The 27,355-nt window shown below is 40.3% G+C and overlaps 3 protein-coding genes across 24 annotated transcripts in view; 1 reads left to right on the top strand and 2 right to left on the bottom strand.

Annotated features, from left to right (window-relative positions):
* GFM2 (GTP dependent ribosome recycling factor mitochondrial 2) overlaps nt 1-13,855 on the bottom strand; it is a 55,865-nt gene extending 42,010 nt beyond the window's left edge. For all 5 annotated transcript variants that reach the window (XR_011506049.1, XR_011506051.1, XR_011506050.1 and 2 more), the window contains exons 1-5: nt 13,721-13,855; nt 10,244-10,330; nt 8,918-9,002; nt 7,179-7,236; nt 6,290-6,387 (exon numbers count right to left, since the gene is read on the bottom strand). Coding sequence is in view for 2 of the 5 variants with exons in the window: in XM_014830051.3 (XP_014685537.2) it covers nt 6,290-6,387; nt 7,179-7,236; nt 8,918-9,002; nt 10,244-10,306 (304 nt within the window). In the remaining 3 variants the exon portion in view is untranslated. The remainder of the gene's footprint in view (nt 1-6,289; nt 6,388-7,178; nt 7,237-8,917; nt 9,003-10,243; nt 10,331-13,720) is intronic.
* A 29-nt stretch (nt 13,856-13,884) lies between these two features.
* NSA2 (NSA2 ribosome biogenesis factor) lies at nt 13,885-20,868 on the top strand. The gene is made up of 6 exons (XM_014830079.3): nt 13,885-14,141; nt 15,676-15,863; nt 16,168-16,318; nt 17,383-17,562; nt 19,276-19,468; nt 20,623-20,868. The coding sequence occupies exons 1-6, from the start codon at nt 14,139-14,141 to the stop codon at nt 20,688-20,690; spliced, it is 783 nt and encodes a 260-aa protein (XP_014685565.2). The 5' UTR covers nt 13,885-14,138; the 3' UTR covers nt 20,691-20,868.
* Nucleotides 20,869-22,176: 1,308 nt separating this feature from the next.
* Nucleotides 22,177-27,355, bottom strand: part of FAM169A (family with sequence similarity 169 member A) — a 61,531-nt gene continuing 56,352 nt past the window's right edge. For all 18 annotated transcript variants that reach the window (XM_070517936.1, XM_014830073.3, XM_070517938.1 and 15 more), the window contains one exon: nt 22,177-26,111. In XM_070517936.1, coding sequence (XP_070374037.1) covers nt 25,563-26,111 — 549 coding nt within the window. In that variant the 3' untranslated portion in view covers nt 22,177-25,562. The remainder of the gene's footprint in view (nt 26,112-27,355) is intronic.

The raw sequence follows: 27,355 nt of genomic DNA, 5'->3' as shown, positions 1-27,355 counted from the left end.
AAAAAAAAAGAAGATTGGCAACAGCTGTTAGCTCAGGTGCCAATCTTAAAAAAAAAAATTTTGCTTTAATATGTAGAGGTCTTAGGGCCAGCCCTGTGGCCAAGTGGTTAAGTTCACAGACTCCACTTTGGCAGCTCAGGATCTCTCTGGTTCGGATCCTGTGCATGGACACAGCACTGCTCACCAGGCCATGCTGAGGTGGCGTCCCACACAGCACAAGCAGAAGGACCTACAACCAGAACATACAACTATGTACTGGTGGGCTTTGAGAAGAAAAAAAAGAAAAGAAGATTGGCAACAGATGTTAGCTCACGTGCCAATCTTAGAAAAAAAGAAAAAGAAAAAAATCCCATTATGGTCATTAAAAAAAAAAATTTAGAGCTTTAAATCTTTCTCTACATAAATCCTTCTTCTGGAAAAAGCCTTTGCAGCAAGATTAGTAATTTTTCCATAAGAATAATTTTTCTGTAACAACTAAGATTAAAATCTGTTTAAATACTTTAATTTACTGAGCCACAAAGTTCTTTCATTTTTTCCCTAGTTTAACTTGCGTCATCCCTTCTTTATCTGACCTTCCTCACCCCCGATCTCCTGACAGGAGGCAGAGGAGTGCAACGCAAGAGCACAGACAGATCTGGATTCCAATCCCGACTTGACCACTAACTACTCTACCATCTTGAGCAAGTTACTTAACCTAGCTTGTAAAACAAGGCTAATAAAAGCCCACCTTGCTGGGTTGTTATAAAAATGCAATATACATAAATACTTATACATAAATAAATATAGATATTTATACATATAAAATACTTGGCTCAATAAATGATAAGTAAATGGCAGCTAATAGAACAAGGTAGAGAAAAAATGCCTCCAAAGTTAAATTATCCTTTACAAACCCTTCTTGTTATTAAATTTTCCCAAAAAAGGAATTTATTTCTACAAGTGCAAATAAAGTCTTGGTAGACTTTCTACAGTACAAAGTCATGAACAAAGTTCATCCTGGCTAACGAAAAGGTCACTCAAGTTACTCCGTGGTAAAATTCTTAAATTATGCATTTGATTCTGATTAAATTTATACTGTAAAAGAAATGAAAAAGAACTGACCTTTACCATTCAAACTTCAAGAACACAAGTTATTATGGCCTTATACTACCACTCTTCTGTCAGCTTTAAACCTCTAAAATGCTAGCTAGTTTCCTCATATCATGTGTGTGTGTATAAATATACATATATATACGCACCAACAGAGAGGGAAATAGCAAGAAAAATGCATCTGTTAGGAGCCCCAGATATCTATGTTAAAGAATTGTATTTGTGTTGCCAGTTATTCACAACATAACTAACCAAGAACACCAGCATCAATAAAGGAGACAAAGACCATCAACCAAAAGTTCTAAATGAGGCAGTAAGTTTTTAAAACACCCATATGATAGTAAGAGTTTTGACAATGATAAAGATCTTTATTTCCTATTATCCCTTTATCATTACTTCTATGACTAATAAAATCAATCTTGGATCAACAAGTTCTGCCACAATTTGGATAGTTTCTAGGCCTCTGGTCTGAACCAGAAAAAAACTTCAAAAGAAATCTTGCATATATACACAATGGAATAATATTCAGCCTTAAAAAAGAGGGAAATTCTGACACATACCACAACATGGATGCTAAGTGCTAAATTTTTGTGTGTGACACAAAAAGACAAATACTGTATGATTCTGCTTACATAAGGTACCTTGAGTAGTCAAATTCATGGGAAGAGAAGCAGAAGGGCAGTCTGCAGCAGGGGGGCAGAGGGGGAAATGGGGAGTTTGATTAATGGGTATAGAGTTTGGGTTTTGCAAGAGGAAAAGGCTTCTGGAGACTGGTTGCAAACAATGTGAAGATACTTAACTTTACTGAACTGTACACTCAGAAATAGTTAAGATGGTAAATTTTATGTTACACGTTTTTTACCATAATTTAAAAAAAGGTGAGATTGCTGGGAAGATGGCTGCATAGGAGGACTCTGAACTCACCTCCTCCCACAGACACAACAAATTTACAACTACTCTTGGAACAACTACCCCTGAGAGAGACCTGAAAACTGGATAAAAAGAACCTCCACAACAAGGGACAGAGCTGACTGAGATAGAAAAGGCAGAAACTCCTTTTTGGAGAGGAAAGGCCACATTCTAGCCACGGCACTTCACAGCCCGGAGCAATCTTAAGGTACAAAGCTTTCCCTGGAGCAGTGGGGGATCTGAGCAGTCCAATAAACATCTTTTGGACTCAGCACAACCGAGACGAGTGTCATAACATCTAGTTTTGCTGGCTATTAACTACAACAGGGAAAACCCCCAGAAAAGCTATCGAACATAAGAGAAAGAAAAGCCTGCTCTTAAAGGGCCCACACACAAATTCACCCATTTTGGAAAGCAGCCTAAAATCACCAGAAAGAAAGGTGCACAGTCATTTGGTGAAGAGACTCACTTGATAGGCTCTGGGCGCATCTCAGTGAGAAGTGAGACCTCCCCAGGCTGGGACCACCTCCTCAGGGACTGAGACATTGGCAGCAGCCATTACTGTGACTCAGTACAGGCGTGCTGACACAGATGGTGGCAGATGCCATTGGAGTTCTTCCCCTAGCCTGTTAACGCAGGGGTCTGCCCCACCCACCAGAGCACCAATTTAATCCAGCTCAGCCAGAAGAGGCAGCTTGCTCTAGGGACTGGCCCCATCCAACAGCAAGCCCTCGGGCAACTTGTGGGCCCACATAAGTGGGGTGTGTGGGACCTCTGCCGTGAGGTGAGTGGGTCCGCCTCTGCGGGTCAGGTCATGCACAAGGGGCGGGCCTGCCTTGGTGGAGTGTGTGTGGCCTCTGCAGCGGGGCAAGTGGGTCCACTTCAGGTGGCCCCGGCATGTGCACAGGGCAGGACTGTGTTGATGGGCTGAGCAGACCAGCAGGCAGTGGGGCTTGTCAGCTGCAGCCTTATGATTCCCCAAACAGCCACACAGGGGAACCAGCTATGAAGCTAATATAAGGTCAAAAGACAAAAGTACTAAAATTATCTATTTCTATGATAAGAGGGTAACAGATACACACAAAAAAGAGGTTAAATATGATACCAAAAACATAAAATGTGGGAGGAGGGGAGTAAAAGAGTAGAGCTTTTAGCAAAAGGTCAAACTTAAGAGACTATCAAGTTAATACAGATTGCTATATACGAGGGTTATTTTACATGAACCTCATGTAATCGTGAACCAGAAACCTATAATAAATACACAAAAATTTAAGAGGAAAGAATCCAAATATAACAGTAAAGAAAACCATCAAACCACAAGGGAAGAGAGCAAGAGAAGAAGAAAGGAACAGAGAAGAACTACAAAAACACCCAGAAAAAAAGTAAAAAAATGGTTGTTATAAACCATTATGATCTCAACAAATTAATTGGAAAAAAAGTAACAAAATGGGAATAAGTACATACTTATCAATAGCTACTTTAAATGTCAATGGACTAAAAGCTCCAATCAAAAGGCATGGGGTGGTCGACTGGATTAAAAAACAAGACCCATGTATATGCTGCATACAACAGACACACTTCAGACCTAAAGACATTCACAAACTGAAAGTGAAGGGATGGAAAAAGATACTCCATGCAAATAGCAATGAAAAGAAAGCTGGGGTAGCAATACTTCTATCAGACAAAACAGACTCTAAAACAAAAACCATAAAAAGAGACAAAGAAGGGGGGCTGGCCCCGTGGCCGAGTGGTTAAGTTCGCGCGCTCCGCTGCAAGCGGCCCAGTGTTTCGTTGGTTCGAATCCTGGACGCGGACATGGCACTGCTCATCAAACCACGCTGAGGCAGCGTCCCGCATGCCACAACTAGAAGGACCCACAACGAAGAATATACAACTATGTACTGGGGGGCTTTGGGGAGAAAAAAGGAAAAAATAAAATCTTAAAAAAAAAAAAAAAAAAAGAGACAAAGAAGGGCACTTCATAATGATAAAGGGAACAATCCAACAAGAGGCTAAAACACTTGTAAATATCTATGCACCCAACATAGGAGCACTTAAATATGTAAAGCAATCATTAACAGTCATGAAAGGAGAAACAGACAGCAACACAATAACAGTAGGGGACTTTAACACTCCACTTACACCAATGAACAGATGATCCAAACAGAAGATCAATAACAAAACATTGGCCTTGTATGACACATTAGACCAGATGGACTTAGTAGATATACACAGAACATTCCATCCTCAAATCACAGAAAATATATTCTTTTCAAATGCACATGGAACATTCTCCAAGACAGACCACATAAAACAAGTCTCAATAAATTTAAGAAGACTGAAATAATACCAAGCATCTTTTCTGACCACAACAGTATGAAACTAGAAATCAACTACAGGAAAAAAATTAGAAAAGCCACAAATATGTGGAGATTAAACAAAATGCTACTGAACAACGACTGACTCAATGAAGAAATCAAAGGAGAAATAAAAAGTGACAAATGAAAATGAAAATACAACATGCCAAAATTTATGGGATACAGCAAAAGTGGTTCTAAGAGGGAAATTTACAGAAATACAGGCCTACCTCAATGAACAAGAAAAATCTCAAATAAACAATCTAACAGTGCACCTAAAGGGACCAGAAAAAAACAGAAAGCTCAAAATCAGTAGAAGGAAGGAAATAATAAAAATCAAAGTAGAAATAGATGAAATAGAGACTAAAAAAAAAAATCAACAAAACGAAGGCCTAGTTCTTTGAAAAGATAAACAAAATTGACAAACCTTTAGCTAGACTCATCGAGAAAAAAAGAGAGAAGGTTCAAATAAAATCAGAAATGAAAGAGGAGAAACTACAACGGACACCTCAGAAATACAAGATTATAAGAGAATACTATGAAAAGCTATACACCAACAAATTGGGTAATCTAGAAGAAACGGATAAATTCTTAGAATCATACAACCTTCCAAAACTGAATCAAGAAGAAATAGAGAATTTGATAAACCAATAACCAGTATGAAGATTGAAACAGCAATCAAAAATCTCCCAAAAGTAAAAGTCCAGGACCAGACGGCTTCCCTGGTGAATTCTACCAACCATTCAAAGAAAACTTGATACTTATCTTTCTCAAACTTCCAAAGGTTTGAAGAGGAGGAGAAGCTTCCTAACTCATTCTATGAGGCCAACATTACCCTGATACCAAAACCAGACAAGGACAACAGAAAAAAACAAAAATTAGAGGCCAATATCACTGACGAATATGAATGCAAAAATCCTCAAGAAAACACTAGCAAATCGAATACAACAATACATTAAAAAGAACATACACCATGATTAAGTGGGATTTATTCTAGAGATGCAGGGATGGTTCAACATTTGCAAATCAATCAATGTGATACACCACATTAACAAAATGAAGAATAAAAATCACATGATCATCTCAATAGATGCAGAGAAAGTATTTGACAAGATACAGCATCCATTTATGATACAAACTCTGAATAAAACGAGTATAGAAGGGAAGTAGCACAACATAATAAAGGCCATATATGACAAACCTACAGCTAATATCATACCCACCAGAGAAAAACTGAAAGCTATCCCTCTAAGAACAGGAAGCAGAAAAGGAGAAACACATTTTTCCAAAGAAGATATACAAATGGCCAATAGGTACACGAAAGGATGTTCAACATCATTAACTATCAGGGAAATGCAAATCAAAACTACAATGAAGGGCTGGCCTGGTGGCACAGCGGTTAAGTGCACACGTTCTGCTTCGAGGTCCAGGGTTTGCCGGTTCGGATCCCAGGTGCAGACATGGCACCGCTTGGCAAGCCATGCTGTGGTAGGCGTCCCACATATAAAGTAGAGGAACATGGGCAGGGATGTTAGCTCAGGGCCAGTCTTCCTCAGCAAAAAGAGGAGGATTGGCAGCAGTTAGCTCAGCGCTAATCTTCCTCAAAAACAAACAAAAAACAAACAAACAAAAAAAGAATCCTGTAGGAAGAAACACCTACTGCTGGTCTGCTCGTAAGCTGTGGTTCCTGCTGGTAGCCTTCTGAGCAGACCAGTGCCAATCGTGGCCCAAGACAGTCTTATGAGTCTGAATGTTTAGTTGAACCTAAGAAGACCCTTTGGTGAGCGCTGCAACCACCTTATCTTTAAGTTGTGGTTCAGACAGCAATGCCTCCATGCCATACTCAAGATCTCTAGGTTGACTTTCTAATCAAAATATTTTCCAATGATGTTTTTGCTAATGGGGGGGTGGAGAGAGGAGGAATCCATTCTAACCTCCCAGTGATCTTGTGTATCCAGAATAGTACAATATTCTTTCTGTGGTGGTAGTTTTGCCCGCATCAATATGAGCCATAATCCCAATATTACGGATTCTGTTGAAAAGGGGGAAAAAAGACACGTATTATAAAGTGGACATTACCAAACTTATAAAACCAAAATATCCATGCTGTGCAAATTTCACAGCTGCTTAGTATTTCAATAATTTACACAATGGTGTAAAAACTAGAAAAATGGTGCCACAACTAGAAGGGCCCACAACTAAAATATACAACCATGCACTGGGGGTGTTTGGGGAGAAAAAGCAGAAAAAAAACAAAAAACAAAGCTAGAAAAATGGAAAACATATCCCTACCACACTACTCTGATCAGACAGCTATGTAACAAAAGAGATAACCACAATCTTGTAAATATCTTACATTTACTTCTATAAAAAGTGTGCTGTTGGGGCCGGCCTGGTGACACAGTGGTTAAGTTGGCCTGTTCCACTTCGGAAGCACAGGGTTCACAAGTTCAGATCCCGGGTGCCATGCTGTGGCAGGCGTCCCACATATGAAGTAGAGGAAGATGGGCATGGATGTTAGCTCAGGGCCAGTCTTCCTCAACAACAATAAAAAAAGAGGAGGATCAGTGGCAGATGTTAACTCAGGGCTGATCTTCCTCAAAAAGAAAAGGTGTGCTGTTGCTACATTAAAAATTTTTAGCACTGAATTGAAAAAAAAAATAGCTTTCAAAATACATATGAATATCTATTTATAATTAAGTAGGAGAGAAAGTCACAGAAATTAGAGCATTCATTAACGATGCTGAATTAATAAGCCTGTGAAGGAAACCTGTAACTGTCCACGGCAGCCTACGGAAAGACACCATCTAAGACAGTACTTACTTAGCTGCAGGAGGGCTGAGGACGGAACGGAGGGATTTGATATCATTTCCTATTAAACCTAGTTGAAAGAGAATTAAAATTGAACTGTTAAATTTAAGAAATTTTTCTTTAATTTACAAATGAAACAAAATAATTGTAAGCCAATACTGTAATTCCAATTAAAGTAAAATCCAAGCTAAATAAAACTCTCATTTACCTAAAATTTTCCTGCCATCTCTAAAGAAAAGGCTATGGATGACAATAAAACAAAGAAAAGTTTTTAAATATTAATTTCTAGATCATATACTTAGAAAAATATAGATTTACCCCAAACTCTGCTGTCTTCTACAGTTCTATAATAAACAGAATTGTAGATAGAGAATTAATGTTCATAACAATGATCTTAAGGCATGAGAAGATCTTGAACCAAAGAAAACTGTAAAATGCACATGTAAACCTGCATTTCCAAGGCTCGAACAGCTAAGAATGATCCTCATATCAGCTGACAATGAATTTTTGTACAATTTGGAACCTACCTTCCCTCACCAATCCCAAAGACACAGTATCTTTAAAGAAGGCCTGGGAGATATCACTGAACAGAAGCTATAATAATCTAATACTCCTAAAAGGAAAGTATCTCTAGAATAAAATAATGACTGACTTCATGCTTACCATCTATTTTATTAATGTTAATAAAGCACAATGGAGTTACATTTATAAATTTAATCTATACCTTCCTGCTACTGAAACCAGTTCTCCCAAATTTCTATCATAAATTAAGAAGAGTTCCATTACATTTTGAAAGCTCATGGTTTGAAGATTGAAAGATAATCTGTACTGCGACAGCTAAATATGCATGGGCAAAACACAGAAACCTAGATACACACCAGTAATGCAGGCCACTAAACTCACACGCCCTTACACGTCACACAGCCAGGCAGCCTTTTTACTCCACTATTCTCCCATGACAAAGACGGTAATGAGAACAGTAACTGGATGAACGCAGTTTCATTGAGTCGCCCCACGCTTGCTAACTTCAAACACACAGAGATTCAGAAGTAGGACAGTTAGCTCCTCGGCCTTCCAGCTTCTAACAGGCATATCACCTAACCTAAACTACCCCAGATGAATGTTTAATAGCCATATTCCCTAACCTAAACTACCCCAGATAAATGTTTAACCAAACTACTCATAAGAACCCTCAAAATAAATTATTCTGGTAAACCTCTATTGACAAAAAATACTTTTATATAAAAACCAGAATGGACTAGAAAAAAAATCAAGATATTACAGCAAGAGCACTCTACAAGTAGACTCACATGCTAAACTTCTGAGCAGCCACTAAAGCCACCAACTCTTCCCTTTGCTCAGCTTATTAGGATGGCCAGCAGATGAGGAGCATAAGTCGACTGACAGTCCCTCCCGGCATCTATCAAAATGCTCCCAACTCCTATCTCAATCTCTAGCTCAACAGCCAAGAAGTAAAAAGGAGCCACTGTTTACAAAATGAGTGGAGACCCCTAATAAGGGAGATGTTTGCAATCGAGAGAGAGAGAGAGAGAGAGAGAGAGAGAGCACGAGCGGGAGCGAGAGAGATGAGGAATGGGGGGGAAGAGGGAGGGAAGAGGTGAGGAGAGAAAGGCAGGGCAAGTGGGAGAAGGTGGGTGAGGGAGAAAGGGATGGGGGAGAGGCGGATGAGGGAGGAAGATGGAAAGCAAGCAAGCAGTTTAAGTAAAATCAGAAAAAGCTAAGATTTGTACCTGGAAGGGAACTGTAATTTCTTCCAAGAGGCACATGTGGCTTTAATCTTTTTAAACTTGCTCTTATTTTAGAGCAACACACATTCTAATGAGGAGAAAAAGAAATTTAACATTAATTTTATTTTAGCATGACTTATTACAGTAGTTTTAACATCATAACTATGCTTTGTCAGAGGATAAAATACTTTGAATCTCCTTAAAGTAGTCCCAATTTATTAAGTCCAACTCTTTTAGAAAGTGACACCCCCAAATTATGCTACAGGGAAGGATAAGATGAATACTGATCTGCTATTCTGAGCTGCCCTGAGATGACGGTTCCCCCAGCCCCAAAGCATACGTTTCCCGGAGAACGCGCCTGAAAGATAGACTCTCAGGCTCCCCCAGACAAGAGGACCAGAAACTCGGGGATGGGGTACAACAATCTGTTTTTTAACAAGCGCTGCAGGTGATTCTGACAGCTACCGTTGAGAACCACGACCCTAAATTTTCCAGAGTAAGACAGGTTAAATATCGTCTCTTGTCTTGGATGCTCCTTGGTTCTCCTCCATTGCTGCTAACAGCTGGTGGGGGTCATGAACTCCAAAACCATTAGCTGTTTTCAAGATTTATAACAATGGCTACACATTAGAATCACCTGGAAAGCTTTTTAAAAACATTTGTGGGGGGAGAAGTTAGGCGAACCAGGGACTGGCAGTTTAAAAGATCCCCCGGTATCTTCTCCTACTGTTCCCATATAGAGGTTGAATATTCTCCATCCCAATTTATCCCCAGACCGCTAGATACATGTTTAATGGCTGCCAGTATATGTGCAACAGTTAGTTAGTGCATGGAATGATTTTGGGCTGCCACAATCTGCCTTTTATGATATCAGAGAATTCATGCCTGTGCCTTCCATGTTATTTCTACATTAGTTACGAAGTTTCCAGCAATAAAACACTATTATCCTAAGAAAATGTTTCCACTCCATAATGACGAGGGTAAAATAGTATCTACCTGTCACAGGGTGTGTAGTCTGAAAGCGTCAGCAATGAGAACACTGAAGGAAAACTATGTAACTCCTTGGGCCACTAACGGCCTCAAAATGGAATAGAGAAATAGATGTTCTTCAAAATGCTGCACAGGTGATTAGAAAGTAGCAAAATGAATTTACAGACTCAAGATAAGGCATGCTTCTTCTTGGTTACAAGAGCCCGTCTCCCATATTCCCTGTTAAAAAACTGCTGACAATAAAGATACTAGCACTAGCACACGAGGCATACTCGGCCTTTTGAGAAGTAAAGTAACTAAAATTGTTGAAGCACATTTGATTTTACAAGAAAAGCTTACATTAATGTTCAAGCTGGATATTTTCTTATGATTCACTGCAAATATCCTTGAGCTGGACAGCATCTTGGCCCTCCAAACTGTTATTCTCTAAAAAAGAAAACTACAAAATTTTACAACTAAGTTTATGTATTACATGTCAGTAAGGCATATGTAAGTAAGGCATGTGTAACACACGTGGTAAAACTGCATTACTGTAACAATACTTTTAGCTATCAAAAACTTAACTCACCATTCAGAAAATAATAATTGTGATTAAACATGAGAAACAGTGTTCTCAAGCTTAAAATGTCCCTTATTTTCTCAACACACTTTAATTCTTCAGGTAAGCTATGAAGATATTATAGAAAAAGATTTATTGAAATTACAAAAATATAACAACCAAATGCATTTGTATGTGAATTTATAGGATTAAGTATAGAAAGGTAAGCATCTACATGTTAACTTGGTCCTTTCTCACCAGTAGTATCACTTTTTGCTTTATCTATATATTCTGACTTTTCTACAATAAATATGTAAAAATAAAATCATGTAGAAAATACACAAAAGCAAATCTTCTTCTATGATTATAGAAACTAAGCATCTTTAGTTTAAAAACATTTACTAAATATTCACTATGTTTCAAGTACACCATCAAAGCCATGAGAAATGCGTGCAAGCACCTGAGATTGGGGGGCAGGGAGACATGTAAACAGGTAAGGGTAAACCACTGTGCACCATGTTATGTCAGAAGCCATGTCAAAACTCATTATTTTTCCTCCTAAATCTGCTCATTTCTGTATCTTGAGACAAAAACATTCACCACCCTCATTAGGAAGTCACCAAATCCCTTAGATTTTATTTCCTAAATATTTATCTTGAATCCACTCCCTCTTCTTCATTTCCAATGCCAATGTTCAGGATGTCTGCAAAATCATGCACATTAGATCCATAGATCCATTCTAAAATAGAACAACGAACATAATGGAATACAAAAAGCTCACTAATATGGTTTGATTCCACATTGCAACTCACCTTTAAGAAACTACCACTTGTCAAAGCCTGGTATAGTATCTAAGATGGTCCACAATTTTCTGAAAAGACTATTAATAGTCTCCCCTTTCCCAAACACATATATGTTTGAGGCTGGATTTTCTTCATACACTTCAGCCAAAAATAAATATTTATAAAGTAACATATTAAATAGAGAAGCAGATATAAAACACCAGCTGTTTTCTATTAAGCCAGACATTACAGAGACTTGCAAAATCGTAAAACACTCTTGAAAATTATTTTTGCTTTGGAAAAATATAGGTATTTTCCATAACACTGTATTACTTACATTAATATTTAGTGAATTTATTATTTCTAAATGAATTACTAAATATTTTAAAGTTTTGCTTTAATTTCTACTATTTGAGTATCAATTATAACCCACATAAACAAAATTCTTTGGAGTTCTGAATCATTTTAAAGAGTGTGAAGGGTTCATATACACCAAAGTTTTGAAAACTTATTTCAACACCATGTTTCCCAAAGTGAATGCCCATGATTATTATAGTTTATAAACAAAAAAACTGTTTACTAAATACTAGAAAAAACAGCTGACAAAATCTGAGATTTTGTAGATAGAGTTGCTTAAGAAGAAATTAATTTTATTTACATAAAATGTGAACTAATTTAAGGAAAAATATTAAGTAAATAATAACACGGATGACATTTAGATATGACCGGTCTTAAAAGGTAGTACTCAAATCACTCGAGTGGGAAATGCTGCTCTAATCCATTCTTTACACATAGCCTTCAAATAAACCACCTCATTTTGTCACTTCCTTACTTAAAAACCTTTATAGGTTCTTAATACAACAAATCTGTCCCCAACTAGGGGACATTCACAGCCTCATACTCTCCTATTCCCTACTCTACACGGGGGAACTCTAACCAAAATTCCCCAGACACACGACGCTCTGACACCTTCACACCTTTGCGCGTAATGCTGCCACTGCCTGAACAGTCCTAGAATCCCCACAGCTCCACACCTGGCCCATTTCTACTCAGTCTTCAAGCCCCAGCTTCGAAGCCTTTCCTAACTTCCTAGAAAATTTTAATACTACCTTTTCTGTGTTTTCGTAACACTTGGAACTTCTATGTACTCATGACAACTATGGTAACAAGTTCTCTCCACTACTGTGAGCTCCCTAAAAGGAAGGCTCCTCTGTCAGCAGTGCCTAACACAATGCCTCAAACATTTTTTTTTTTTGACTCATAAAGTCATTCATGGCTCTCCACTGACGTTCTTTTTCCTCATGGGTCAATGATCTTTAACGAAAATGATTTCATGCTGGTGCTACCAAGTGGGTTATTCTCTAAGGCCCAGAACTCCTCAGGTCCTGGAGAACACACAAGCGCTCACTGCAAGTTCTAACACCTGATTTGTATAAGAAGGGCAGTAATGAGAAAATACGGGTAAATATCCATTCTACATTATTGGCAACAAGTCATACAACCAATAAACAAAAAGAATCCACAAATTATTTTAAAAAAATCAGTGGACTATCATGCCTGTAAGGCTTACTACACAAAAACAGGAATCATGGGACACTAAAGGACGATCACAAAATACATGAGTATGCAAGCAGAACTGAAGATGATGTCACTGAGGACCAAGTAATGTAGGAAATTAGATTCTAAAGCATCAAGTTAAAATAGTCTGTGTTTGCGGTTGGTATTTGTTAAGCAGGAAGGGGAATCGGGGCAGTTGTAATGGCAAGACAGGAGGTCACCGAAGGCCTCAATAAAACAGCGACACTTAAGCAAAGACCCGAAGTGTGTGAGGGAGGCAATACGAGGGGAAGTGTATTCCAGGAGGAGAGATTACCTGACTTATTGTATCTGAAAATATACAAATGCTAGTAAGAATCAGTTCAGGTTTTAAACAAAATGACAGATCTCATTAGAAGATGGAGCCTTAAAAAGCTGTGTCCAATCTAAGCGCTAAGACCTAGGGGGATGAACATCCCGGCTTTCGCGCGGTTACTTTGGCTCCCACGATAACTAAACCAGGCACCAACCCGTGGGGCAGCTAAGGGAACTCCTGTGACTGGCAGCAAAAGGGGAAACCTGACAGCTCTCTCAATTAGACGTGCTGTCTCGGAGTGACCTCTTCCTTGGTGGCACCAGAGGACCACTACACGCCAGTGCACCCAGCACTCTGCCCAGGACACCGGAGGGCGTCAGGGACTTCAGATCTGGTCCAGAAACCAGAGCGCGGTCTTCCCTTCCACCGGCGGCCGAGGCCCGGGAGCCTCCCTCTCCGGTACCGAGAGCTCTCAGGCCTCCGCATCCTTCTCCGCCGCGCGCCCCACACAGCGACAGACGCGCAGCCCAGGCGCTCCCGCCGGAGGGCAGAGGCGCCCGCGCGGGGGGACACCGGGGCGGAGGCGTCCATCACCCGCCGGGACTGGCTGCGGGCAGGGGCGGCGGGCGCGGGCCGGTACCCACCTGGCGCTCGGTTGCAGCCTGGGGCCGGCCTCTCCCCGCCCGGCTGTGGAGAGGGGGAAGGCGAGCCGCGCCGGGCTCTGCAAAGGCCTCAGGCCGCCACACGCCACCTGCACGAGCGCGCGGGTCCCGCCAGAAGGACAAGTGCTCTCTGTCGCTCTGCCCCGCCTCCCGCCGCCCTCCCCACTTCCGGCGGTGCGTCACGCAACGCCGCCCGCCGGCAACTTCCGGCCTTCCCGCTATAGGCAGAAGACGGAGGCCCGGAACGGGTGTGTGGCGCTTTCTGTGGACTCCGTCGTTTTCGAAGTGTCCCTTTCCTGTCGCTGGGTGCGTGGAGTTGGCTCGTGGGTCTCCAAGACCCGAAAGTTGAGAGCTTCTTTGCGCCCCGGCGGCTGCGCGTGGCGGCTCGGCGGCCGGCACGATGGTGAGCTGGTCCCCTGGGGTGCTCGCGACGCGGGGCGTCTGAGTTGGGGCCCCCGGGAGCCTGGGCCCGGGGCGAGGGTGACGGTGAGGGTGAGGGCTGGTGGGCGGAAGTGAGGTCCCGCGGCAGGGACGCCGTGGGCTCCGCGGAGAGAAAGCAGCTCACTGTGGGGACAGCGAGTGGGTGTTTGCCAGAGCACAGCCCTTGGAGCGAGACAGGTCTCCCCGGAAAGTGCCTGGCTTGGCCGCTCGCGTGCGGTCCCTGGAGCCCAGCGCTGAGCCGTGCCGCGGGGACGGGTGGCCTGCCTCCCACGGGCCGGCAGCGGGGGAGTTGCGGAGCCGGGTCTACAGCCCGCATCTGCCTGCCGGATGCCCTCTCTCCCTCCTGCCTCTCTAATCTCTGTCTGTCTGCGAAATCGCGTTCCATACCGCGCTCAGGGTTGCTGCAGAGTTTATGTGCTAGCAGTTGACAATATACCTGATAGGTAGTACCTTGTTGATCGTTACTTAGCATTATTCTCCGTGCCGGAGTTGGCTTTGCTGCATCGTTGTTTTCTTTTTTGCAGTGTTAAAATGCAAATGGACTGGGGCCACGTGTTTAAGATAAATAAAATTGGCATGTAAAATAGGCACTTAAAAAGCAAAAGGGGATCCCATATATTGCTGGTGAAATGCAAAATAGTACAGGCACTTTGGAAAACAGTGTGGCTTATGTGTCCACAAAGACTTCTGTGCAAATGTTGATTCACTGAAAACTAGAAACGATGCAAATATCCATCAACTGGTCAGTGGATAAACAAACGGTGGTATGTCCATATAATGGAAGACTACTTGCCAATAAAAGGGATTGAAGTACTGATAGATGCCACAGCGTGGGGCAATCCCCAGGGCCTTATCCTAAGTGAAAAGCTGCATGCAAAAGGCTACATCCTGTAGATTCCATTTTTGCGTCATTCTGGCAAGGCAAAACTGGAGGGATAAATATCAGATTGGAGGTGGAAAAGAGGATTGCCTTCAAAGTGACACAGGGGTACTTCCTGGATATTCTCCATCTTGATGTGGTGGTTACAGAACTGTATAGTTTGTCAAAACTTAAAGCTGTACACCCACACCTAAAGAGCATATTTTCAGTGTGTTTAAATTTTACCTAAGTAAAACTGACTTAATTTTTTTAATAAGTATTAATGATGATGATGATGTTATTGAAAACCAGATTACTGATGTTCAGAAAAAAGAGAGAGAACATGGGATCAGGTCATCCCTTTTGTGGTCCAGTGGATTTTGGACAGTTCCCTCCAGTGAACAGTAACTTTCACTGAGATGATTACAGCTGTAAGTCCCAATACTTCATATCATCCAGGATCAAAATTTGTTTAGCTTACATCATGTGAATAGGTTTACTAGTGCAAGAGTTATTTAAGCAAGTGAACGTTTGGATGACATAGGGCCTTCTATACTTCATATGCTGGTCAAAAGAAAGTATTTTAGAATAATTGTCATTTTTTACAATTAAGGTAGCATTTCTTGTATTGTTATAGCCACAAAACGAATATATTGAGTTACACCGTAAGCGCTATGGATATCGTTTGGATTACCATGAGAAAAAGAGAAAGAAGGAAGGTCGAGAAGCTCATGAACGTTCCAAGAAGGCAAAAAAGATGATTGGTCTGAAAGCTAAGCTCTACCATAAACAGCGCCATGCTGAGAAAATCCAAATGAAAAAGACGTAAGTGATCATTTACTTGTAACAAGTTAACATATTTTGAGTAAGAGCTATTAAAACTAATAATCTTTGGGGCCGGCCCAGTGGCATAGTAGTTAAGTTTGCGCACTCAGCTTCAGTGGCCGAGGGTTCACGGGTTTGGATCCCAGGCGCGGACCCAGCACTGCTCGTTAAGCCATGCTGTGGCGGTATCCCACATCAAATAGAAGATGGGCACAGATGTTAGCTCAGGGCCAAGCTTCCACACACACACACCACCCCACACCCCCACACACAAATAACCTTGAATCTTTTTTCTTTTTGGTAGTATCAAGATGCATGAAAAGAGAAACACCAAACAAAAGAATGATGAAAAGACTCCACAAGGAGCAGTACCTGCATACCTGCTGGACCGAGAGGGGCAGTCCCGAGCTAAAGTGCTTTCCAATATGATTAAACAGAAACGAAAAGAGAAAGCGGTAAGCACTGGAAATCTAAGTCTTTATTTCTTTTTTGTTCAAGAGAATTACTTAAATTCAAATTTGAGGTTCTTAGTTTGTTTCTTCAGTGTAATTGGAAACATGAAGTCCAACTGCTATCCCCATTACTGTAAAAGAGTGGAAGTGGAGAGCACCGTAAACGAGCTGACTTAAGTACATACTCCGCAGGGTGTTTGCAGTATTTCTGGATTTCGCTTGGTGTCAAATTGTTAAATTCTGCTAAAAACAGAGAGGAAAAGGCATAGATACTATTTTTAAACACCTGTGGGTGGCAGCAGACTATGTGGTATCTGTATTTAAAGAGCTTACAGTCTCCGAATTTGATTCAAAAAATCTTACTGCTGGTTTTTTGGTGTGTAATTATTCAAAATTAGAATGGTAGAACTTTAGCACCAAAAGAAACTTGAGAGATGATCCACTTCACCCCTCCTCATTTTATAGATGGGAAGACTGGCGTCCAGGAGGTTGTGAATCATTCTTCATGGGCACATATCTGAAATAGTGGAGTTGCTTCTAGAACCTGTGTCTTAGTGATAAGTCCAGAATTCTTTGTACTGCCTTGCACCGCTTCAGGTTTTTCACAGAATTTGCATTCTAGGGAGGTACAGAGTATCTGGTGATGATCTTGTCTTACTAGTAATGTAATCTAAAGATCCATTCAAGGATTGTAGAAATACGAAGATATATTAAGAGGTGGCGACAGTCTTCCAGTTTGACACTATTAACTATTTAATAAGCATACACACCACTGAGAGAAGTCACTGCCTTATTGCAGGTGGTATTTTTCGTCCATAACGAAGCATTAACATCTTTAGCTTAAGCGCACCATTTTATTTAACGTACCCATGGAATGTGAGCTTTACTAGTTCCAGTTAATTTAGGGCGTGTGAGGACAGTGCAGACCTCTAGACAACAGTGAAACCCACATCCTGTTGGTTAAGGAAAAAAGTGAATCTCCTACTTTGTGCAACTAAAACGTATTTGACTTTTTATTCTCATTGTCTTTCACTCACAATGCAAATACAACTGTGGTCTGTTTTTAGGGAAAATGGGAAGTCCCTCTGCCGAAAGTTCGTGCTCAGGGAGAAACAGAAGTATTAAAAGTTATTCGAACAGGAAAGAGAAAGAAGAAAGCCTGGAAGAGGATGGTTACTAAAGTCTGCTTTGTTGGAGATGGGTTTACTCGAAAACCACCGAAATATGAAAGATTCATTAGGCCAATGGTAAGTCTCTTGCAAGAGTACAGTGGCTTAAATATTAGTTCCTGTGTTAAACTGAAAAAAGTACGTTACAATTTCCTGAAATTCCTAAAATTGATACAAAAAACAAGCTGAAAGACATTTTTAGGCTATTTTTATTATTTTAAATTATTGATAGTGATGGCTTAGCACTATCATCAAGAATCTTGTCTTCAGCTTCTTTAAGAGACTTGAGATGAAAAAGAATTTCCATTACAGACATTGTCAGTGAATCCTCACTTTTAAACATGACCTATTAGAATCTTCATTTTTCACAGTCATTTTTCTCATTCAGCAAGTGGTCTACTGTATGCCTGACACTTGTTGTCTTTGAGAACAGTTAGAAAACTTGAGTAGGACTGTTTTTTCAAGAGTCACTTCCAGTTTAGTAAGAGAAGTATCTTAATGCTTTTGAAAACATTCAGTATGCAGTCATTGAAAAAAAGAGAATATAAAAGGTGGGACTTTAATTTTTGTTGACAGCAGTGATAGTCAAAACCAGTCTCCACCCCCATATAATTGAAGATATATTTTTGCAAAGTCCCTTTAAACAGACTGAATTATTCTCCAGCTGGATATCCAGCCTGCTTGGAGAATCAGAGGGAGGGAAGTTGGCAGTGTCACTCTAGCTCTCAGCCTGAATAACCTTTAATGGATTAAAGCGTTGTCAAACAGCCTGTTTCTGTAAATAGAGTTCTGTTGGAACACAGCCATGCCCCTTCGTTTATGTGTTGACCACAGCTGTTTTCTTCCCATGGAGTTTGAGTAGTTGCAACAGAGACCTTACGGCCTGCAGAGCCTAACATGTTCACTGTCTGGTCACTTATAGGAAATGCTCACCCACTCCTGGATTACATCACAGACTCCCTTTGTTTTGATTTCATATTCATAGTCTTCTAAATACTGACCTTACCAGCTCTACAGGGAGAGAATATACTAGCCAGGCTGTTGTAGGCTTTCTGTAGCTTGGCAGATATAGTTCTTATTCTGAATTAATCACATGGCATTCTGAATGGTATAAGTTTCTAACAAGCTTGATTAATGAGTCCATTACTAAGAACTTGACTTAGTATTATTTGTCCCCTACTCCCATACAGGCAAAAATCAAATTTTAGAGACGGCAGTCTTGTGGCTTCCAGAGTGCTACCCCCCGAAAGACCATGTGTAGGTGCCCAGGTGCTGGGCTCTCTGCAGTCTTTGAGCGGTATTACCGTCAGCACAGAGAAAGCTGACAGCCCACCCCTTGTTCCCCATGGGAGGGAGCTGAGCAGGAGGACTTGAAATCAGGACAGTTCAGTTTGATTCTGTCTACACGCCAGTTAACCTGGGAGTAAGTCATTTAACCTGCTCATCTTTGTTTTCTCATTTGAACAGCAGTAGGGGTTGTGGGGTATCCTGTTTAAACGAGCTGTGGCGTAGCGCCTGGTGTGTGTAGCGCATCCTCAGTGTAGACAGCCCACCGAGGGAAAGCTGAGGAGGGCGCTAGGGAGCTGTCCCACGGTAAGCACTTCTCAGGAGCACACATTTATCCCTTAACTGTCAGGTTTTTAGTCTGTAGGATTAATTTTATTTTGATGCTTTCAGATTTTACTCTGTTCAGTCCTTTTTTCTTTTTGGAGATGACTGGAAAAGGAAAGCAACAAGGATCATTCCTCATTGTTAACGTTTTGTGTTTTGGACTTGTGTTTGACTTGCCAGGGCTTACGTTTCAAGAAGGCCCATGTAACCCACCCTGAACTGAAGGCCACCTTTTGCCTGCCCATCCTGGGCGTGAAGAAGAATCCCTCCTCCCCGCTATATACCACTTTGGGTGTTATCACCAAAGGTACTGTCATCGAGGTGAACGTGAGCGAGCTAGGCCTCATGACACAAGGAGGCAAGGTCATCTGGGGTAAGTTCGTTTTTTAATGTGGGGCTGCTGCTGTTAGAGTCCTAAAATAGAAATTTTCAAGCTGACAAAGTACACAGCAAATTTTAATGCCAAAGAGCTAGATAAGTTAAACTTGATTTAAATCTTTAGGAAGAAGACTTTTTGTAGAAAAAGTATTTGGGAATGCAATTCTTTTTAATTTAGCTCATTGGTTTCAGTTACGTAAGGTGTACTACATTGCCAGATTTATTTTGATGCTGTTTATTTAAAAAGACACTATGAGGGAAGCAGATGCAAAGTTAGGATTATAACTAAAAAATATTGGAAGAAAACACAATAAATTAACCACGAGCCGGGGAAGGGAGGCATACATCAAGCACATGGCCACACTATTTCATTATTAATTAAAAAGTGATGTGTGTCATGTGGCAGTTTAACATTTTTTCCTCACTTTCTTAGTTTTCTACTTTTAGTCCCCAGATATTTCTAAACTTTAATGTTCTTTGAAAGGAACAAATATACTGTATAACTTAGTGAGTCTTCATATGAGGCACTGGCCCATACTTCACGCTGGCTGACCTAAATTTTAAAATAGGTTGTTAAACTGATTTGAAACTTTTTTTTTAAACTTGAAGCATTTTCGCATAAGAATTACGTGGAAAAGTAGCAATGCTCAGGTCAATCCACTACGGCTTGTTAATACAGCATATGAACAGAATGGAGCTGACCACCATTTGTAAAACAGTATTTATATAAAAATTGTATTCAAAACTCAAGCTTAGTCTTGAGTGATTTAATTTTATAAAGTCTCATTTATCCTACTATCATTCATTTTCTTCTTTCTTAAAAGTGGTAATCAGAAATATTTTGGGCAGGGGCTGGCCCTGTGGCCAAGTGGTTAAGTTCGCGTGCTCCACTGCAGGCAGCCCAGTGTTTCATTGGTTCGAATCCTGGGCGCGGACATGGCACCGCTCATCAAACCACTCTGAGGCAGCATCCCATATGCCAAAACTAGAAGGACCCACAGCAAAGAATATACAACTGTGTACTGGGGGGCTTTGGGGAGAAAAAGGAAAAAATAAAATCTTAAAAAAAAATATTTTGGGCAAAAGTTATACTCTAAAGTTAATTTCTACTGGCTAACATCCATCCTTTTTCTGTTTTGTTTTCCTTAGGAAAATATGCCCAGGTTACCAACAATCCTGAAAATGATGGATGCATAAATGCAGTCTTACTGGTTTGACAGCAGTTTCCCACAAGTAGCTCCTTAATGATTATTGAAGACTACATACCAATCAATCAGGAAAACCACCATTACTGTGATGTTTCTGAATACTGCCAACCAGCCTTACACATCTGCAGTCATCAAGAGAACTATTTATTCTATTGTAAAAAACAGTAAAATGGCCCAGTTTTACAAATTGGTCTTTATTTTTGGGTCTGTTTAGCATTCATATGTTCATAAAATTCAATGATTAAAAAAGCAGTGATAGGGGCCGGCCCCGTGGCCAAGTGGTTAAGTTCACACACTCAGCTTTGGGTGGCCTCGAGTTTCGCCGGTTCAGATCCTGGGCACGGACATGGCACCACTCATTAGGCCATGCTGAGGTGGCATCTCACATATCACAACTAGAAGGGCCTACAACTAAAATAAACAACTATGTATTGGGGGGATTTAGGGAGAAAAGGCAGGGGGGAAAAAAAGGATTGGCAACAGTTGCTCAGGTGCCAGTCTTTAAAAAAAAAAAAAACTGATAGAAATGTCCTACTTCATCAGTATCTGCATTAATAAGTGGGTACTCGGCAATGCAGACCTGTCATTAGTGGAAAAGCCAGTGCATTTGAAAACCTTGTACCATAGAGGTTAGTGCACACTTGAATATGGGGCCTCGGCTATGAGACTGTCATGTGTGAGACCTTACCTGAAGTCTTTTCCACCTCACTGTTCATCATTCATGAGAAATGCAGCGTTAACACACGGTCATGTTTCAGTTTATGAAGTGCTTACATGCAAAGTATCTGAGAGAAGGCATACTACACTAAATAGGAAGAGTTCAGAAGAACTTAGACAAATCTTTTCACCTGTGATTAATCCTTAATTTCTTCATACAGTCAGTCAGTGAATTAGTATTTTAAATATTTTTTCCTGTCATTCATATATAAAATACCTACTTGGAACTGTATTTTTTCATTGAAACATGAATAAAAATATACCAGGATGTTTATACTTTTAGCATTTTCCATATTCTAAACTTAGGGTAGTAATTTATATTTCTAGAATGGTAAAAATTTGTTTGAATAACTCCAGCTAAAATAGTTTTAAAAAAGCCTGCGGTGATGCCCTTAAAAAGGAATTTATTTGCAGTTGCTTAGATAATACAAAAATCGTCATGTTTTAGGGTTGTAACTTGGTCAGAGCACTTTTGTGATCTGAATTATCTATTTGTGGCTTTGAGCTTTAGGGTGTCTAGATACTACATGAATCTATAATCACAGTAATTGTTTCAAATTCTATTTATTTTTTAATAAACAGAATTGTACTTGAAAGTACAACCAATGTGATAATTGTACCTTTAACAAAATCATTTAATGTCTAAACAAATTGAATATCTAAACACATCTTCATCAATGAAATTAGGGAAAAGAAAATGAAAAGAATTTCAAAACACAGACCAGGAAACAATCACAAAATATAGGTTTAATTACTACTTTTAAACTTAAAAAAAAAACCTATCAAGAAAACAAACATAAGTACTTCAGTAAGACTTGCTATTCTGAATAATGTAACATCTTTTCTAAGTTGTATATAAACATAGTAGAAGCTTTAGAACACACAGACACTTAGGAAAAGAAAGGCTAGTTCCTTGGGAATGACTATCCAGTATGACAGCTACTTCAGGATGACAGAAGCTGAACCTTGCTAACAATTAGATTTTAACAAATGATTCTGCTACTAAGAGAAATGGAGAATGTGTGAATGACTTAAGTTTTGGAATGTGAAAGGAAAAACTAAAGCAGTGGATACTACAGAACTGAGGTTTGCTTATTTTTAGAACCAAAACCAAGCAAATTAGCTATCTTGTACAAAGAAAGCTTGATATTAAGTATGCAAACAGAAGCGTAACACTTGTAACTAGTCACGCCCATGAGAGACTGGATAACACCCTAAACACCATATTGCTACTAGTGGACATACAGGGCAGAACTTTATTTCTAAAATACTGTTGCACAGATGAGTAATGTTAGTATAAATTCTTTATTTACATTAAGATCTGTTTCAGTTTGCTGGTGTGACCAAACCTTAGAAGGTAATCCCTAAGGGTGAAGCAGAACTTAAGAGCGGATGATTTAGGTCCCAGGTAAAGGCTCAATTTGACGCAATCGTAAACCTTCAAGATATTTTCTAAAGTCACTGAACCGTTTTAGGTAACGTTCTGGTGGTCAGTTAAAAGTGAACCATTAGTCACTAGTAATTGTTATCCTTGCCATGATAATTCTCTGCACTGAATGGGAACACCGTGAACATACACACATTTTAAGTAGCAGAAGACGGACATTCTGTCACGCTATTGGATTTTATAAAAAATCATAAGAGACCCTCTCACCTTTACAAGTTATAGAGGAGATTTATAATAAAGTCTTAAATATATTTCTGTGATGTCTAGCAATTGAATAATTTAAACTTGAAAGTAGAAGTAACATTTTGCTAATTACTGCTTTATATTACACAAGGAAATATATAAGTATTTACACAAACTGAACTCCCTTCTCCACAAGTAAGACTTCTAAGCAAAAAAGCAGTTCACAAAGGACTATACAATGTGACTGGACACGACGACTAGATGAGCTGGGTGAAATCAGATTTCAGTCTTCTAATTTTGAAAGTTTTTCTAACGCCTTGCAAAAACGACAATATCTGATTAAGTTTTATTTAGATTCCTTATGGAGGATAAGTTTTGTTATAAATTCTATACTCACTGGGTATAGAACTCATTTACTGAACATGGAAGTTAGGTTTTTTCACATGACCTAACTTTTCCTTATCTACCATCTATAATTCCCCAAATAACATTTTCTGTCAGAATATGTAACAAAATTTTCTTGTATGCTGAAAAGTTTTGAAATTGCTTAAAATGCACTTAGTGTTTAAGAATAAACCCAGTTTACCAAGCTTATCCTGTTAGTCCCCAGTGATCATATATGAATAAACTTTTTTGTCAAGTCAGTGACCACTCACATCAAGAGTTGTCAGAGCTCTATCTTCTTAAACTACACCTTTTTAAAGAAAATATTTTAAAGACAACAATAAACAATCCAAGTAAAAAAGTAAAATACCTAAGTGTTAGGTTTTTAAATCTATTTTAAGAAATTAAAAATGGAAAGGTTAAGAATTTACTAAATCTTAACATTCCCCTAATTGTGGTACTAACAAAAGTTTCTCACAAATGTATAAAACAGCCTAAATGTCTGATAGATACGCTAGTATTAGTCATACTTATTCTTTCACTTAATTAGTATTTGTTGAGAAGACAAATGGCCAAAGTGCTTTAATTTCCATTTACTGTGAAATAATCTGGCTTACCTCTGACCAATAATTAAAGAAAATGTAGGAGATACAAGTATTCAAAATTTTACATAAATAGGAGGGTTCGCGAGCTAGCTTAGAGATTTTCAATTCAACTTAGTAGATCTTTCTAAAATACCAACATCCCAAAATAAGATTTGATGGCATCCCCCAACTGCAGGCTGAATAAACCTGCGGCACTCATCCTCAGCGCCTCCGACAGGGACCAGGCAGAACATGTTTTCCTCATGTAGGGACCAAGCTGTTTGAAGAACAACCGAAAAGGTCTCAAAGCATTCTCCAACTTAAGAGCAAATTTGAGAGAACAGAATACTTCCAAAGAGTAGGATTGTTTGAAGATTCTCTTTGGAGTCTAAGAACCACCAATCCATTTTTCAATAAATTACTATACAAAAATTAACAACCAAGAGGTTTTTCTTTTGTTTTCCTACGCAGAGGCCTTTGCTATGGCAACACCATGTCCACACACAGGCTGGCTTTTAACCTGTCGTCACAGAACAGGTCCAGAGTGAGCAAGGCCCCAGGGACAACCGCAGTTCCCAGGGCAGCTCTATTCCTGCCGCCAAGGCCCAAGGCTGGGGCGCAGCCCATACCTGCCCAGAAACGGATGCCAAGGGCCCAAGCTGCCAGGCAGGTCTTTGGACAGGAGTCAGTCCACGGGCCAGTGAAGTGGATGGCGGGTGAGGGGGTTGTCAGTAAGATTCTGGACTAAAGGCAGTGGCAGGGTCAGGAGACGCCAGAGGAAGGGTTCTCACGCTCCTGAAGTACACACGCTAACGGGTGAGGAGGAAAGCACAGTCCCCGCTCCAGGTGGGACTTCGAAGGCTTACGCTAGTACCCAGAGGCCCACAGGAAATCCCTAGCAGTGCTGTTGGCATCAGATGCTACAAAGAGTGAGCTGGACACAGATTTTGTACCTTTTCACAGACACTGAAGTCAAAGGAAGAAATTGCCTCTACACAACTAAGAATTAAGAGGCCAAAACCTTCACAAACCTTTGACCACAAATTTCTGTATTTGTGCTCTCACTTAGTTGAAGTTATATTTATTCTAATTTACTGACATTTTTGTTTAGGCATGCCTACATTTTAAAAAATGGTGATTAGTTTTGATATTTGAGATAAAACTTCTAGAACCTTCACCAAGTTTACTATTAAAACCCTTAGTATAAAAGATTTCTGTGATCCTTACAAGTAATAAAAAGCCTACTACTTTCAGTTTTTTAATTTATATTTTCTGAAATATTAACGGTCAGATGTCTCCAACTGCTAAAGAAAAAATAGTATGATCTGGTTTCCCAAAATTGAAACATGGTTAATAAAAATAAAAAATTGTATTTACACAAAATAGCTGAAAAATTAAGAAGAATGGTGAATCCTAGGGTCCTAGTGGGGAGGGAAAAACGGCATCCTAAGTCCCAATTGAAATTCTGGAATTTTTGTCCTGTGCCCCATGCTATTTATTAAGGATCATAGTTAAAAACCACCACTATGTTACAAGGAAGAGGCTTCATGCTCTGCACGCCTTCACTTAGGTCAGCTTGGCTTTCTTCTTACCAGGCCCTTTGTGCCCCTTGGCCTTTCTTCTCAAACTCCGCCTGTCCACCACGGGCACCTCCACCTCGATCTCCTCTGAGCTGCTGTCCACAGTCTTCTCAGTTGATTGTGTAAACTGATCCAGCTGCTCCGAAGACGCCTCCGACTGCTCCTCCGACTGGTTCTTCTGTCCCGCGTTCTGTGAAAAGGGCACGTCTTCGAGTTCGACCTCTATCAGAGAACTCTGCTGGAGGGCCGCCACCGGCTCCTGGGGCTCGGGAGCCGCCTCCTCGCCCTGGTCTTCCAGTGAGGAAGTGGTGTTGGGGGACAGATTTTCAGAGATGGATTCCTCAGAAAACTCAGTCATCACAGAGTTTGGAAAACCACTGTCAGACCGCTCCTCATTTGGGATAGCAGCAACACTGTCTGAACTCCCAAAGTGCGCTTTCTTTCTTGAAACTAGTGGCAGTTTCTCTTCGGGGTGCCCCTTTTCATCAGCTGGGCCTTCCTCTAGCAACATTTCTGAGTCAGTTATATGTGAGGTCTGAAAACAAAAAACCTGGTGAACAAACTTTTGCAATATAGTTCTTACATAAATTATTCTCAGCCACTAATATGCAACGATATGGAACTGCACTTCAAAGAACTCAGTGCTCGTTACTTCTGTCAATCACATGTACAGATTCTGGATATAACTCAATCTCTTCAAAATTATCTTAACGTGATAACTGGACACACTACGTCCTTGGTTTAAAGATACAATAAAAGTATTTTAGGGACCGGCCCCACAGTCTACTGGTTAAGTTCAGTGAGCTCCGCTTCAGCGGCCCAGGTTTGGTTCCCAGGCATGGACCTATACCACTCATTGGTGGCCACACTGTGGCAGTGACCCAAATACAAAAAAGAGGAAGACTGGCACTGATGTTAGCTTAGGGCAAATCTTCCTCAAGGAAAAAAAAGAGGAAGACTGGCAGAAGTTAGCTCAGGGTGAATCTTCCTCAGCCAAAATAAAAAATAGGTATTTTTACCTCAAAAAGTACTTAAGACATTTTAAACTTCACATCAAGATTCTTCAGGGGCTGGCCCCATAGCTGAGTGGTTAAGTCCGCACACTCTCTTTGGCGGCCCAGGGTTTCGCTGGTTTGAATCCTGGGTGCGGACATGGCACCACTCATCAAGCCACACTGAGGCACCATCCCACATGCCACAACTAGAAGGACCCACAACTAAAATATACAACTATGTACTGGGGGGCTTTGGGGAAGAAAAAGGAAAAATAAAATCTTTAAAAAAAAAAAAAAAGATTCTTCAAAATCATGAATCAACTCAAGAGTTTTTAGTTTCTGGGTGTCACTGGAGCCAGAACCAGGAGTCCCCTGGGACTTGACACTGTGCCACTCCACTAACTTTGACTGTGGTTTCATGAGATGATAAGTGAGGACAGTGGAAATTGTATTCATTTATTTATGTGAGATACTAATAAAATAACACTATACAATAGTTTCTTAGCCTTAAATTGGAATATTCAAAAATAAAAATTAGATTTATTTTAAAATACTCCATCAAGTTTTCCCCACTACAGTCATGCACCACGTAACCACGTTTCGGTCAACAACGGACCACATACCTGATGGTGGTCCTGTAGGACTCACCCATGCAGCCTAGATGTGCAGTAGGCTATACACCATCCAGGTTTGTGTTAGTTCACTCTGTGATGCTCACACAACAAAAGTGCCTGACGACACATTTCTCAGAATGTCCCCATCATTAAGTGACACATGACTATAA

This window comes from Equus asinus, chromosome 9, assembly GCF_041296235.1.
Source record: "Equus asinus isolate D_3611 breed Donkey chromosome 9, EquAss-T2T_v2, whole genome shotgun sequence".
NCBI lineage: Eukaryota > Metazoa > Chordata > Mammalia > Perissodactyla > Equidae > Equus > Equus asinus.
The sequence above is the reverse complement of the archived record's forward strand: the minus strand, read 5'-3'. Positions and strand labels throughout refer to the sequence as shown.

Excerpts from the sequence above, each read along its gene's own strand:
- NSA2 (XM_014830079.3), top strand. Across the intron at positions 16,319-17,382 it reads AGAAACGAAAAGAGAAAGCG|GGAAAATGGGAAGTCCCTCT; the intron begins GTAAGCACTGGA and ends GTCTGTTTTTAG. Across the intron at positions 17,563-19,275 it reads AAAGATTCATTAGGCCAATG|GGCTTACGTTTCAAGAAGGC; the intron begins GTAAGTCTCTTG and ends TTGACTTGCCAG.